The sequence below is a fragment of the Procambarus clarkii genome, chromosome 17 (assembly GCF_040958095.1).
Source record: "Procambarus clarkii isolate CNS0578487 chromosome 17, FALCON_Pclarkii_2.0, whole genome shotgun sequence".
Taxonomy (NCBI): domain Eukaryota; kingdom Metazoa; phylum Arthropoda; class Malacostraca; order Decapoda; family Cambaridae; genus Procambarus; species Procambarus clarkii.
The window spans coordinates 28,307,818-28,321,058 of NC_091166.1; the positions used below are offsets into that span (position 1 = coordinate 28,307,818).

General features: G+C 35.8%; 1 protein-coding gene across 1 annotated transcript in view; it reads left to right on the forward strand.

Annotated features, from left to right (window-relative positions):
- The first annotated feature begins 1,555 nt into the window (after window positions 1-1,555).
- LOC138365757 (uncharacterized) overlaps window positions 1,556-13,241 on the forward strand; it is a 12,288-nt gene continuing 602 nt past the window's right edge. Inside the window, exons 1-4 of the mRNA XM_069326226.1 lie at window positions 1,556-1,658; window positions 6,848-6,954; window positions 12,138-12,297; window positions 13,157-13,241. The exon at window positions 13,157-13,241 is cut by the window's right edge and continues 22 nt beyond it. Coding sequence (XP_069182327.1) covers window positions 6,910-6,954; window positions 12,138-12,297; window positions 13,157-13,241 — 290 coding nt within the window. The 5' untranslated portion in view covers window positions 1,556-1,658; window positions 6,848-6,909. The remainder of the gene's footprint in view (window positions 1,659-6,847; window positions 6,955-12,137; window positions 12,298-13,156) is intronic.

The following is a 13,241-nucleotide window of genomic DNA, read 5'->3' on the forward strand; positions in this document are numbered from 1 at the left end:
ATAATAAATGAACTAAACTAACTTTAAGGCATCCTGAAAGAAAGCTTGGAGGGCTTGAAAAATTGCAGAACGAAGCCTTGAGGATAATCCTTGGGTGCCTTCGTACCACAAAGATACTTAATATGAGAAAGGAAAGGAGAGTAACGCCAGTTCATAAAGGAGGTAACACGGCAGACATAAATAATTACAGACCCATATCGAATCTACCTATATTATCAAAATTATTTTTTTTTTTTTTACAAACAGCTCTACTCCAATCTTGTAAAATTCAATATACTAAGTCCCTGTCAGTTTGGCTTCCGCTCCCAAAAGAGTACCAATGATGCTATTGTTAGTCTGCTTGACTTAATCTTCTCAGCCCTTGACAAAAGTGAGTTTCCAATTGAACTCTTCATCGGCCTGAGAAAGGCCTTTGATACTGTTAACCATAACTACCTCTTACTTAAATTCCACCATTATGGAATCCGTGGCCTTGCCCTAAACTATATCCGATCCTATCTTAGTAACAGACACCAATATGAAGCCATCAATGATATAACCTCTCCCACTCTACCACTTAATTACCGTAAAGGTGCCACAGAGCAGCATCCTAGGACCCTCCTGTTTCTTATATACATCAATGATCTCCCTAATGTCTCTAACATACTTAAACCTATATTGTTGGCTGATGATACTACTCATCTACTCTGACCCCAACCCACTCCTGTTAAATAATGTTGTAAACAATTAATTAAAAAAAGTCTACTTGTGGATGTCAACCAACAAACCTCACACAAAACATAGAAAAGACCTACTATATCTTATTTGGAAACAAATCAACAAATGCAATTCAGCTTCAGATAGATAATGTAAACATTAGCAATAAAAATGATGGAAAGTTTCTTAGCCTATACTTAGACAAGAGACTCAACTTCCGCACCCATATACAACACATAACTAAAAAGGTTTCTAAAACAGTTGGTATACTGTTTAAGATCAGATATTATGTACCCTACTCTGCTCTCCTCTCACTCTATTATGCACTTATCTATCCCTATCATTCTTATGGCGTTTGTGCTTGGGGTTCAACCTCTGCAAACTACCTCAAGCCCATCATCATCCAGTAAAAATCTGCTATCAGGACAATAAATAACTCTACCTTCAGACAACACACAGCTCCCTTGTTCAAATCCTTAAACATGCTAAACAAATTCACTCCATACATTCTCCTGTGTAAATTACGTTTATAAAGCCCTTTTTCTAACTGCAAACCCTGTTCTGAAACTCTTCCTGGACAGATGTAATAGAACACATGGCCACGTCCCCACCAGACATAAATATCTCTTTGATATCCCCAGAGTCAAACTTAATCTATGTAAACACTCTATGTAAATAAAGGGACCTAGTCTATGGAACTCACTCCCTTATAATGATTTGAAAAGCTGTCCAACTTCTGCCATATTCAAAAATAAAACCAAAAAGTACCTGTAGTACTTTTTAAGTACGAGGGAGTAATGCGCAAAGCGTCCCTCACCTGTGACGTCACAGCGTCACCTGACGCCATATCAACACATCGGCCATTTTGTCGTCAGTTCAGTCATGGCGAGGACTAACCCTTCATGCAAACTGCACCTACTATCAAGAAGAAGAAGATTTTGTGTTCCACCGATAGTATTATCGTAAGTAAGCACTTATATTTTATATTTTATTAAATTAATTGATTCTATTTTTCTGTAATAAAGGTCCAAAGGGTTGTTAAGGAACAAGGGTGTAGCGATACCGACGCTCAGTGCGCTCAACTCACACCAAAGTATCACCTGTGTAGCTTCTGTAATTAGTGTTAATTAGTTATGCTATAAGATAATGAAGCGAGTATAAGATTAACTCGCTACAAGGGTACTGTGTTGGGAGGTGAGGGCTGTTACTGGTGTCTGTGGGGATGTGAGGACTTGTACCAACCACTATCACCACCAGTACCTTGTCTTGCATCCTGCTTAGTATTCCTATTGAGATATGAAGTATTATTGCATTCATATAATTATTCATTCATTGTCATTACTATTTTTATGGGCTATGTTCTGTTACCCTAATGCTTTTTACCCCTGGGCATGTCCATTTACTCTCCAGCCCTTCACAAGCCACTGCTGCACCCCCTCCATGCCCATACTTACTGTGCTTATTCTTACAGGACTGCACTGCATTATGTGGTGCTCACTGCCTGGACACCTTGATACATGCATTATAGGGTTCTGGTAGTTGTTCTACTCACCAAGCCCTTCCAAGGCCAGGCTTGACATGTGAGAGCTTGGTCCAACAGGCTGTTGCTTGGACAGGCCCCTCAGGCCCACATATCCACCACAGCCTTGTTTGTCCGGCACTTCAAAATCAAATGTTTATTTACGTAAGGTACATACATATTTTTAGGTAAGGTACTCTTTATTTGGGTAAATTTATCTTCGTAGTATTTAGCTTTGGCTCGTCTAATTATCTTGGATAGCAATAACGAGTAATTCTTTGAGAATTCTTTGGAGACAATTCCTAACCTATACTTTATTATTTCGCCATCCATGCATTTAAAAGCTCTGAATATTATCCTTTACCTGCAATTGGTTGTTGCTGTATTTATAGAATATGATTTGTTCTACTTTACATTTGTTTGTTCCTTTTTTTCAAAATTTCTTTCTGCCTCTCTCCTCACTGCCGTGTAGTTGTTTCTCTTTGTATTACTGGTATGTTTGGGGGTTTGGCCTCTTCGTATATTGATTCCATTTTTGTGTCTTTTGGTCTCTGTCCGTCTTGAAATTTCAGTTGAACAAATCCTGTTTCCTAGTTCTGCATCTTTGTTTTGGTATAAATGTTTTTGTTCCTTTATCATATATTTCACAAAATTGACATACTGTGCATTAATTCATCTCAATTACTTCCTTTCCTAACAGCAAGCCTTTCCAGTAAAATTCTTTGAATTCTTTTCTGACTTCTGGCCTAATGTTTGTTTTATCCTAGTGTGTATGATGCCTAGCGTGTGTCTGGTGCCTGTTGTGTTAAACCGAAGATAAATGCATAAGTATAGGTCAGTAATTTCTCCAGCTTTGAAAGGGGCTTTCATTATGCAGCAGTATTCCACTCTAGAGAGCACTAGCGTCTTGAAAACTATCATCATCGGTATAGCATCTCTAGTGTGAAAAGTTCTTGTTATCTATCCTGTCATTTTTCTTGCAGTTGTGACGGCTACTTTATTGTGTTCTTTAAATGTAAGGCCTTCTGACATCAGTACACCCAAATCCTTTACGTTGCTTTTCCGTTCAATGTTATGATTTGACTGAGTTTTGTAAGTGGTTTCCGTTTTTATATTTTTTATTTTTTCCGTAGCGCATGAGCTGAAACTTATGTTCGTTAATCACCATGTTATTTTCTGTAGCCCATAGAAAGACCTGATTTACATCTGATTGGAGGTTTGCCGTGTCCTCTATGTTGCCTACTCTCGTGAAGATTCTAGTGTCATCTGCAAAGGATGATCAAGTACTATAGGTTGTGTCCTTGTCTATGTCCGATATGAGGATGAGAAAAAGTATTGGAGCAAGCACAGTACGCTTGGGGACTGAGCTCTTTACGGTTGATGGTCCAGATTTTATTTTGTTGACTACTACACATTGGGTTCTATTAGTCAGGAAGTTGTATATCCATCTGCCTATTTTTCCGGTAATTCCTTTTGAACGCATTTTATGTGCAATAACACAATGGTCACATTTGTCAAAGGCTTTTTTTTGTCAAAGCGTTTTGTTTGTCTTCCATGGCATCTAGTGCCATGTCAGAGTGGTCCAGCAACTGTGATAGGCAAGAGCGCCCTGTTCTGAAACCATGTTGTCTGGGGTTATGGAGATGCTGTGATTCCATGTATTTTGTGATCTTACTTCTTAGCATTCTCTCAAAGATTTTTATGATGTGCGATGTTAGTGCTATCGGTCTGTAGTTTTTTGCCTCTGCCTTATTTCCTCCTTTATGGGGCGGTGCTATCTCTGCGGTTTTTAGTATGTCAGGGACAATGCCAGTATCTTGGCTTTGTCTCCAAAGAATGTGAAGGGCCTGCGATAACGTTTTTTACAGTTCTTGATTAATATAGAGTTCCAAGAGTCAGGGCCTGGTGCAGAGTGCATAGGCATACTGTCTATGGCTTCTTCAAAATCCAGTGGGGATAGGATCACATCTGATTTATGATTTGATGTTGGTATCATATCCATGATATCATATTTGGAACCATTCCATAATCCCAAGCATAAATGATTATATTTCTATCACTTGCTCTTAAGATTGTTTCATTTAATAGAGGTTGGGCATAATTGTTCTCTGCTGCTAATAGAACTGACTGACTTAGCTATAGGAAAATGTAAAATTAATTGGTTTATCCATTACAGTATTTTGCAGTTTATTTCATGATCCTGTGCTTAATACTTGCATAAATAGTAGATTACAAAATGCATTTTTATATCATTAGTATTGAATAATAATAATGCAATTAATTGACTTATAAATGATGTACAATTAATTGGTAGGTGATATTATATTATTAATATTTTTTCATTCTTGCAAAGCCTTAACAAAGTCATTAACATGTTAATATAAACTTGATCACCTTCCACTTATTTTCTCATGTGCTACCTACATGTACAAAACCTTATTCCTAAATGCATATTTTGTTCTGAAACTTGTCCTTTATATGTTGTGTATCACCATCTCTGGAGAGTTTTATCTGATTGATGTATAAATTACTTTTAATTTTACAGAATATTATTGTTATACTGAATTTATTATTATATAAATAACTTAATTTTACAGAATCATCTATCAACGCACATCCACAAGTTGAGGAGGAGGATGTGACCTTCCAGATGTCTGAAGTACTGAAACAGGCACCAAACAGGCCTGGTGGATCTAGGTACAAGGTAAAATAATTTAATTTTTTTTTTTTTTTTTTTTTTACTAATTGTCCGATATATATATATATATATATATATATATATATATATATATATATATATATATATATATATATATATATATATATATATATATATATATATATATATAATGTGTCGTACCTAGTAGCCAGAACGCACATCTCAGCCTACTATGCAAGGCCCGATTTGCCTAATAAGCCAAGTTTTCTTGAATTAATGTTTTTTCGACTACCTAACCTAACATTTTCAGCTACCTAACCTAACCTATAAAGATAGGTTAGGTTCGGTCATATATCTCTATTAATTTTAACTCCAATAAAAAAAGAATTGACCTCATACATAATGAAATGGATAGCTTTATCATTTCATAAGAAAAAAAATAGAGAAAATATATTAATTCATGAAAACTTGGCTTATTAGGCAAATCGGGCCTTGCATAGTAGGCTGAGAAGTGCGTTCTGGCTACTAGGTACGACATATATATATATATATATATATATATATATATATATATATATATATATATATATATATATATATATATATATATATATATATATAATATATATATATATATATATATATATATATAATATGTATGTATGTGTGTGTGTGTGTGTGTGTGTGTGTGTAATTACCTAAGTGTAGTTAAAGGATGAGACCGTCTTCCCAGCACTCTTTGTCATATAACGCTTTGAAACTACTGACAGTCTTGGCCTCCACCACCTTCTCACCTAACTTGTTCCAACCGTCTACCACTCTATTTGCGAAAGTGAATTTTCTTATATTTCTTTAGCATCTGTGTTAAGCTAGTTTCAATCTATGACCTCCTGTTCTTGAAGTTCCAGGTCTCAGGAAATCTTCCCTGTCGATTTTATCAATTCCTGTTACTATTTTGTATGTAGTGATCATATCACCTCTTCTGTCTTTTAGTTTTGGCATATTTAATGCCTCTAACGTCTCCTCGTAGCTCTTGCCCTTCAGTTCTGGGAGCCACTTAGTAGCATGTCTTTGCACCTTTTCCAGTTTGTTGATGTGCTTCTTAAGATATGGGCCAACTTCTGTTGTTGGGCACCACACAACAGCTGCATATTCTAGCTTTGGCGTAACAAAAGTCATGAACAATTTCTTTAGTATATCACCATCCATGTATTTAAACGCAATTCTAAAGTTAGAAAGCGTAGCATAGGCTCCTCGCACAATATTCTTTATGTGGTCCTCAGGTGATAGTTTTCTATCTAGAACCACCCCTAGATCTCTTTCTTTATCAGAATTCTTTAAAGATTTCTCACATAATGTATAGGTTGTGTGGGGTCTATGTTCTCCTGTTCCACATTCCATAACATGGCATTTATTAACATTAAATTCCATTTGCCAAGTGGTGCTCCATATACTTATTTTATCCAGGTTTTCTTGAAGGGCATGACAATCATCTAAATTTCTTATCCTTCCTATTATCTTAGCATCATCAGCAAACATGTTCATGTAATTCTGTATACCAACTGGTAGATCATTTATGTAGACAATAAACATCACTGGTGCAAGAACTGAACCCTGTGGTACTCCACTTGTGACATTTCTCCAGTCCGATACATTGCCTCTGATTACTGCCCTCATTTTTCTATGTCAGAAAATTTTTCATCCATATTAGAAGCTTACCTGTCACCCCTCCAATATTTTCCAGTTTCCAGAACAACCTCTCTATGTGGAACTGTCGAATGCCTTTTTTAGGTCCAGATAGATGCAGTCAACCCAACCATCTCTTTCCTGTAATATATCTGTTGCTCGATCATAGAAACTGAGTAAATTCGATACACAGGATCTTCCAAATCGAAAACCGAGAGGACTGTGGAATGGGGAATAGCAAAGTGAATTATAATTATATATATTAATTAATTCTTATAAATTTCCAGAAGCCTGTATCAACACCCACACTAATGCAACTGAAAGAGATGTTGAGACAAGTATTGCTGATATGTTGAAGAACGCCCCAAACAAACTCGGTGGAAACAGATACAAGGTAAAGTTTGCCAATTTGCTGTAGTCTAATTCAATTTCTTTTTAGTAATCTTCGAGAACATTTATGCTATGAATAAGATAAAATAATGTAACTGATTTTGATTTATTTACTATTTATTATTTATTTACCGTTATTAGTATAATAGATCTCGTAATAATTTTGCAAAAATAATGGCATTTACTATTTTAAAAAGCTCGGGTGCAGGGGGGGGGGTTATGTAAAAGCCTGGTTTGTGCCTCGGAGAGGCTATGGGATCCAGTAAGATCGTCCTTCCTTTCCTCCCTAGAATCTGGATGTAGCAGGTGCTCAATTGTCAAAAGTGAAAAATTGGTTTTGTCTTCCGAATGCACCATTTGTGTAAATTTGCTAATAATCTTTTAAAAATAGTAAATGCCATTATTTTTGCAAAATTATTACGAGATCTATTATACTAATAACGGTTTGATAAAATACAGTAGACTGCCTACTGGATAATAGTTCCAGTCCACCTGTAGACAGGGATCTCACATCAGCTTGTATATTATACAAGGATAAGATTTGATTTACTTTTGTATTTATATGCATATATGCATTTATATGCATTATTCTCTAGAATAATAGATCTCGTAATAATTTTGCAAAAATAGTGGCATTTACTATTTTAAAAAGCTCGGGTGCAGGGGGGGGGGGGTTTGTGTAAAAGCCTGGTTTGTGCCTCGGAGAGGCTATGGGATCCAGTAAGATCGTCCTTCCTTTCCTCCCTAGAATCTGGATGTAGCAGGTGCTCAATTGTCAAAAGTGAAAAATTGGTTTTGTCTTCCGAATGCACCATTTGTGTAAATTTGCTAATAATCTTTTAAAAATAGTAAATGCCATTATTTTTGCAAAATTATTACGAGATCTATTATACTAATAACGGTTTGATAAAATACAGTAGACTGCCTACTGGATAATAGTTCCAGTCCACCTGTAGACAGGGATCTCACATCAGCTTGTATATTATACAAGGATAAGATTTGATTTACTTTTGTATTTATATGCATATATGCATTTATATGCATTATTCTCTAGAATAATAGATCTCGTAATAATTTTGCAAAAATAGTGGCATTTACTATTTTAAAAAGCTCGGGTGCAGGGGGGGGGGGGTTTGTGTAAAAGCCTGGTTTGTGCCTCGGAGAGGCTATGGGATCCAGTAAGATCGTCCTTCCTTTCCTCCCTAGAATCTGGATGTAGCAGGTGCTCAATTGTCAAAAGTGAAAAATTGGTTTTGTCTTCCGAATGCACCATTTGTGTAAATTTGCTAATAATCTTTTAAAAATAGTAAATGCCATTATTTTTGCAAAATTATTACGAGATCTATTATACTAATAACGGTTTGATAAAATACAGTAGACTGCCTACTGGATAATAGTTCCAGTCCACCTGTAGACAGGGATCTCACATCAGCTTGTATATTATACAAGGATAAGATTTGATTTACTTTTGTATTTATATGCATATATGCATTTATATGCATTATTCTCTAGAATAATAGATCTCGTAATAATTTTGCAAAAATAGTGGCATTTACTATTTTAAAAAGCTCGGGTGCAGGGGGGGGGGGGGTTGTGTAAAAGCCTGGTTTGTGCCTCGGAGAGGCTATGGGATCCAGTAAGATCGTCCTTCCTTTCCTCCCTAGAATCTGGATGTAGCAGGTGCTCAATTGTCAAAAGTGAAAAATTGGTTTTGTCTTCCGAATGCACCATTTGTGTAAATTTGCTAATAATCTTTTAAAAATAGTAAATGCCATTATTTTTGCAAAATTATTACGAGATCTATTATACTAATAACGGTTTGATAAAATACAGTAGACTGCCTACTGGATAATAGTTCCAGTCCACCTGTAGACAGGGATCTCACATCAGCTTGTATATTATACAAGGATAAGATTTGATTTACTTTTGTATTTATATGCATATATGCATTTATATGCATTATTCTCTAGAATAATAGATCTCGTAATAATTTTGCAAAAATAGTGGCATTTACTATTTTAAAAAGCTCGGGTGCAGGGGGGGGGGGGTTTGTGTAAAAGCCTGGTTTGTGCCTCGGAGAGGCTATGGGATCCAGTAAGATCGTCCTTCCTTTCCTCCCTAGAATCTGGATGTAGCAGGTGCTCAATTGTCAAAAGTGAAAAATTAGTTTTGTCTTCCGAATGCACCATTTGTGTAAATTTGCTAATAATCTTTTAAAAATAGTAAATGCCATTATTTTTGCAAAATTATTACGAGATCTATTATACTAATAACGGTTTGATAAAATACAGTAGACTGCCTACTGGATAATAGTTCCAGTCCACCTGTAGACAGGGATCTCACATCAGCTTGTATATTATACAAGGATAAGATTTGATTTACTTTTGTATTTATATGCATATATGCATTTATATGCATTATTCTCTAGAATAATAGATCTCGTAATAATTTTGCAAAAATAGTGGCATTTACTATTTTAAAAAGCTCGGGTGCAGGGGGGGGGGGGTTTGTGTAAAAGCCTGGTTTGTGCCTCGGAGAGGCTATGGGATCCAGTAAGATCGTCCTTCCTTTCCTACCTAGAATCTGGATGTAGCAGGTGCTCAATTGTCAAAAGTGAAAAATTGGTTTTGTCTTCCGAATGCACCATTTGTGTAAATTTGCTAATAATCTTTTAAAAATAGTAAATGCCATTATTTTTGCAAAATTATTACGAGATCTATTATACTAATAACGGTTTGATAAAATACAGTAGACTGCCTACTGGATAATAGTTCCAGTCCACCTGTAGACAGGGATCTCACATCAGCTTGTATATTATACAAGGATAAGATTTGATTTACTTTTGTATTTATATGCATATATGCATTTATATGCATTATTCTCTAGAATAATAGATCTCGTAATAATTTTGCAAAAATAGTGGCATTTACTATTTTAAAAAGCTCGGGTGCAGGGGGGGGGGGGGGGGGGTTTGTGTAAAAGCCTGGTTTGTGCCTCGGAGAGGCTATGGGATCCAGTAAGATCGTCCTTCCTTTCCTCCCTAGAATCTGGATGTAGCAGGTGCTCAATTGTCAAAAGTGAAAAATTGGTTTTGTCTTCCGAATGCACCATTTGTGTAAATTTGCTAATAATCTTTTAAAAATAGTAAATGCCATTATTTTTGCAAAATTATTACGAGATCTATTATACTAATAACGGTTTGATAAAATACAGTAGACTGCCTACTGGATAATAGTTCCAGTCCACCTGTAGACAGGGATCTCACATCAGCTTGTATATTATACAAGGATAAGATTTGATTTACTTTTGTAATTATATGCATATATGCATTTATATGCATTATTCTCTAGAATAATAGATCTCGTAATAATTTTGCAAAAATAGTGGCATTTACTATTTTAAAAAGCTCGGGTGCAGGGGGGGGGGGGTTTGTGTAAAAGCCTGGTTTGTGCCTCGGAGAGGCTATGGGATCCAGTAAGATCGTCCTTCCTTTCCTCCCTAGAATCTGGATGTAGCAGGTGCTCAATTGTCAAAAGTGAAAAATTGGTTTTGTCTTCCGAATGCACCATTTGTGTAAATTTGCTAATAATCTTTTAAAAATAGTAAATGCCATTATTTTTGCAAAATTATTACGAGATCTATTATACTAATAACGGTTTGATAAAATACAGTAGACTGCCTACTGGATAATAGTTCCAGTCCACCTGTAGACAGGGATCTCACATCAGCTTGTATATTATACAAGGATAAGATTTGATTTACTTTTGTATTTATATGCATATATGCATTTATATGCATTATTCTCTAGAATAATAGATCTCGTAATAATTTTGCAAAAATAGTGGCATTTACTATTTTAAAAAGCTCGGGTGCAGGGGGGGGGGGGGTTTGTGTAAAAGCCTGGTTTGTGCCTCGGAGAGGCTATGGGATCCAGTAAGATCGTCCTTCCTTTCCTCCCTAGAATCTGGATGTAGCAGGTGCTCAATTGTCAAAAGTGAAAAATTGGTTTTGTCTTCCGAATGCACCATTTGTGTAAATTTGCTAATAATCTTTTAAAAATAGTAAATGCCATTATTTTTGCAAAATTATTACGAGATCTATTATACTAATAACGGTTTGATAAAATACAGTAGACTGCCTACTGGATAATAGTTCCAGTCCACCTGTAGACAGGGATCTCACATCAGCTTGTATATTATACAAGGATAAGATTTGATTTACTTTTGTAATTATATGCATATATGCATTTATATGCATTATTCTCTAGAATAATAGATCTCGTAATAATTTTGCAAAAATAGTGGCATTTACTATTTTAAAAAGCTCGGGTGCAGGGGGGGGGGGGTTTGTGTAAAAGCCTGGTTTGTGCCTCGGAGAGGCTATGGGATCCAGTAAGATCGTCCTTCCTTTCCTCCCTAGAATCTGGATGTAGCAGGTGCTCAATTGTCAAAAGTGAAAAATTGGTTTTGTCTTCCGAATGCACCATTTGTGTAAATTTGCTAATAATCTTTTAAAAATAGTAAATGCCATTATTTTTGCAAAATTATTACGAGATCTATTATACTAATAACGGTTTGATAAAATACAGTAGACTGCCTACTGGATAATAGTTCCAGTCCACCTGTAGACAGGGATCTCACATCAGCTTGTATATTATACAAGGATAAGATTTGATTTACTTTTGTATTTATATGCATATATGCATTTATATGCATTATTCTCTAGAATAATAGATCTCGTAATAATTTTGCAAAAATAGTGGCATTTACTATTTTAAAAAGCTCGGGTGCAGGGGGGGGGGGGTTTGTGTAAAAGCCTGGTTTGTGCCTCGGAGAGGCTATGGGATCCAGTAAGATCGTCCTTCCTTTCCTCCCTAGAATCTGGATGTAGCAGGTGCTCAATTGCAGGTGCTGAATTTTTTTAGCCTTGTACATATGTCTTTTGATTAGTTTTTTTGCAGATGAAGGAAGGTGGGGTGGCACATAATTGATTGTTCAGTGTTATGTTTAAGGTACAAATAAAACAAAAGCAAAAGTTACTCAAATTCGTTGATTTTTGTAATAGTTAAGAAGGAAAATATTTTAATGCTATTTATTTAATACAGTTGGAAATTAGAAAATCTAATGTTGAGATTGAAAGATATATATTATTCTCTATTACCTTACAGCTTATGCATTATTTTAACAGGTCCAGACGCTGTCTCAAATGGGCGGTGCAAGCTGTGGAGACACAGTGAGACGAATGATGAGGAGGATAGGGACCTATGGGGTCTGGTCTCAGTATTCACTCGTTGGGCGCAAGAGGAAACGTGTCTTCAAAACCTTGGATATTTGTAATGTAATAAGAAGTACGTAAATTTGACATTTTTTTGGATTATATATATGTCTGCATGTATTATGTATTATACTTGCATGCTTGTTAATGACTTGTATTCTAGTCTTGTGGGTATCTCCTTTCTCCTACGGGCCAAATGCTTTGTTCTTACCTAGCATTTTGCTTTGTTTGGGTATGAATGTTTGTGTACCTTCATTGTATATTTTGCAAAATTTGCCATATATCTCATTACTCCTCTGCCTAGCAACAAGTCTGTCTAATTATACTCAATAACTATTTTTCAAAGTTCCCCATAGTGTCCTTTATTGAAATAGAGTTCATGAACCGTTTCAATATCCTTATTTTCTTCTAGATTATATCTTAAAGTATATTTAAATGTTATTGTGACATTGCATTGCAATTGAGCTGCGTTGTTAACCATTCTGTTCATTTCATGAGTATATTTTATTTTCTATTTTTTCATATCATTTTTTTTTATCTGTTTTTATTTTTCAGTGATGGGAATATCAGATCATTTGATGTTCCCATCAGAAAATTGGGAAAGTCAGATCTTTTGATGTTCCCAATTTTCAGATGGAAGCATCAGACCATCATGGAATGCATGGGATGAGGTAGTTTAGAATGGTGGGGAGGACGACAGGGGGGATGGTGGGGAAGACGAGGGAACAGAGGAGAGGGTAATGGTGGGGAGGACGAGGGGACAGGGGAATGGAGAATGCTGGGGAGGACAAAGGGGACGAGGGGACGGAGGAAGACTGGAGAACAGGGGAACACCTAAATAAAAGCCAACAATGTTATTACTCTGTGGCTTCTTGTCTCCTGACAAAAAGAATTATAATTATATATATTAATTAATTCTTATAACTTTCCAGAAGCCTGTATCAACACCCACACTAATGCAACTGAAAGAGATGTTGAGACAAGTATTGCTGATATGTTGAAGAACGCCCCAAACAA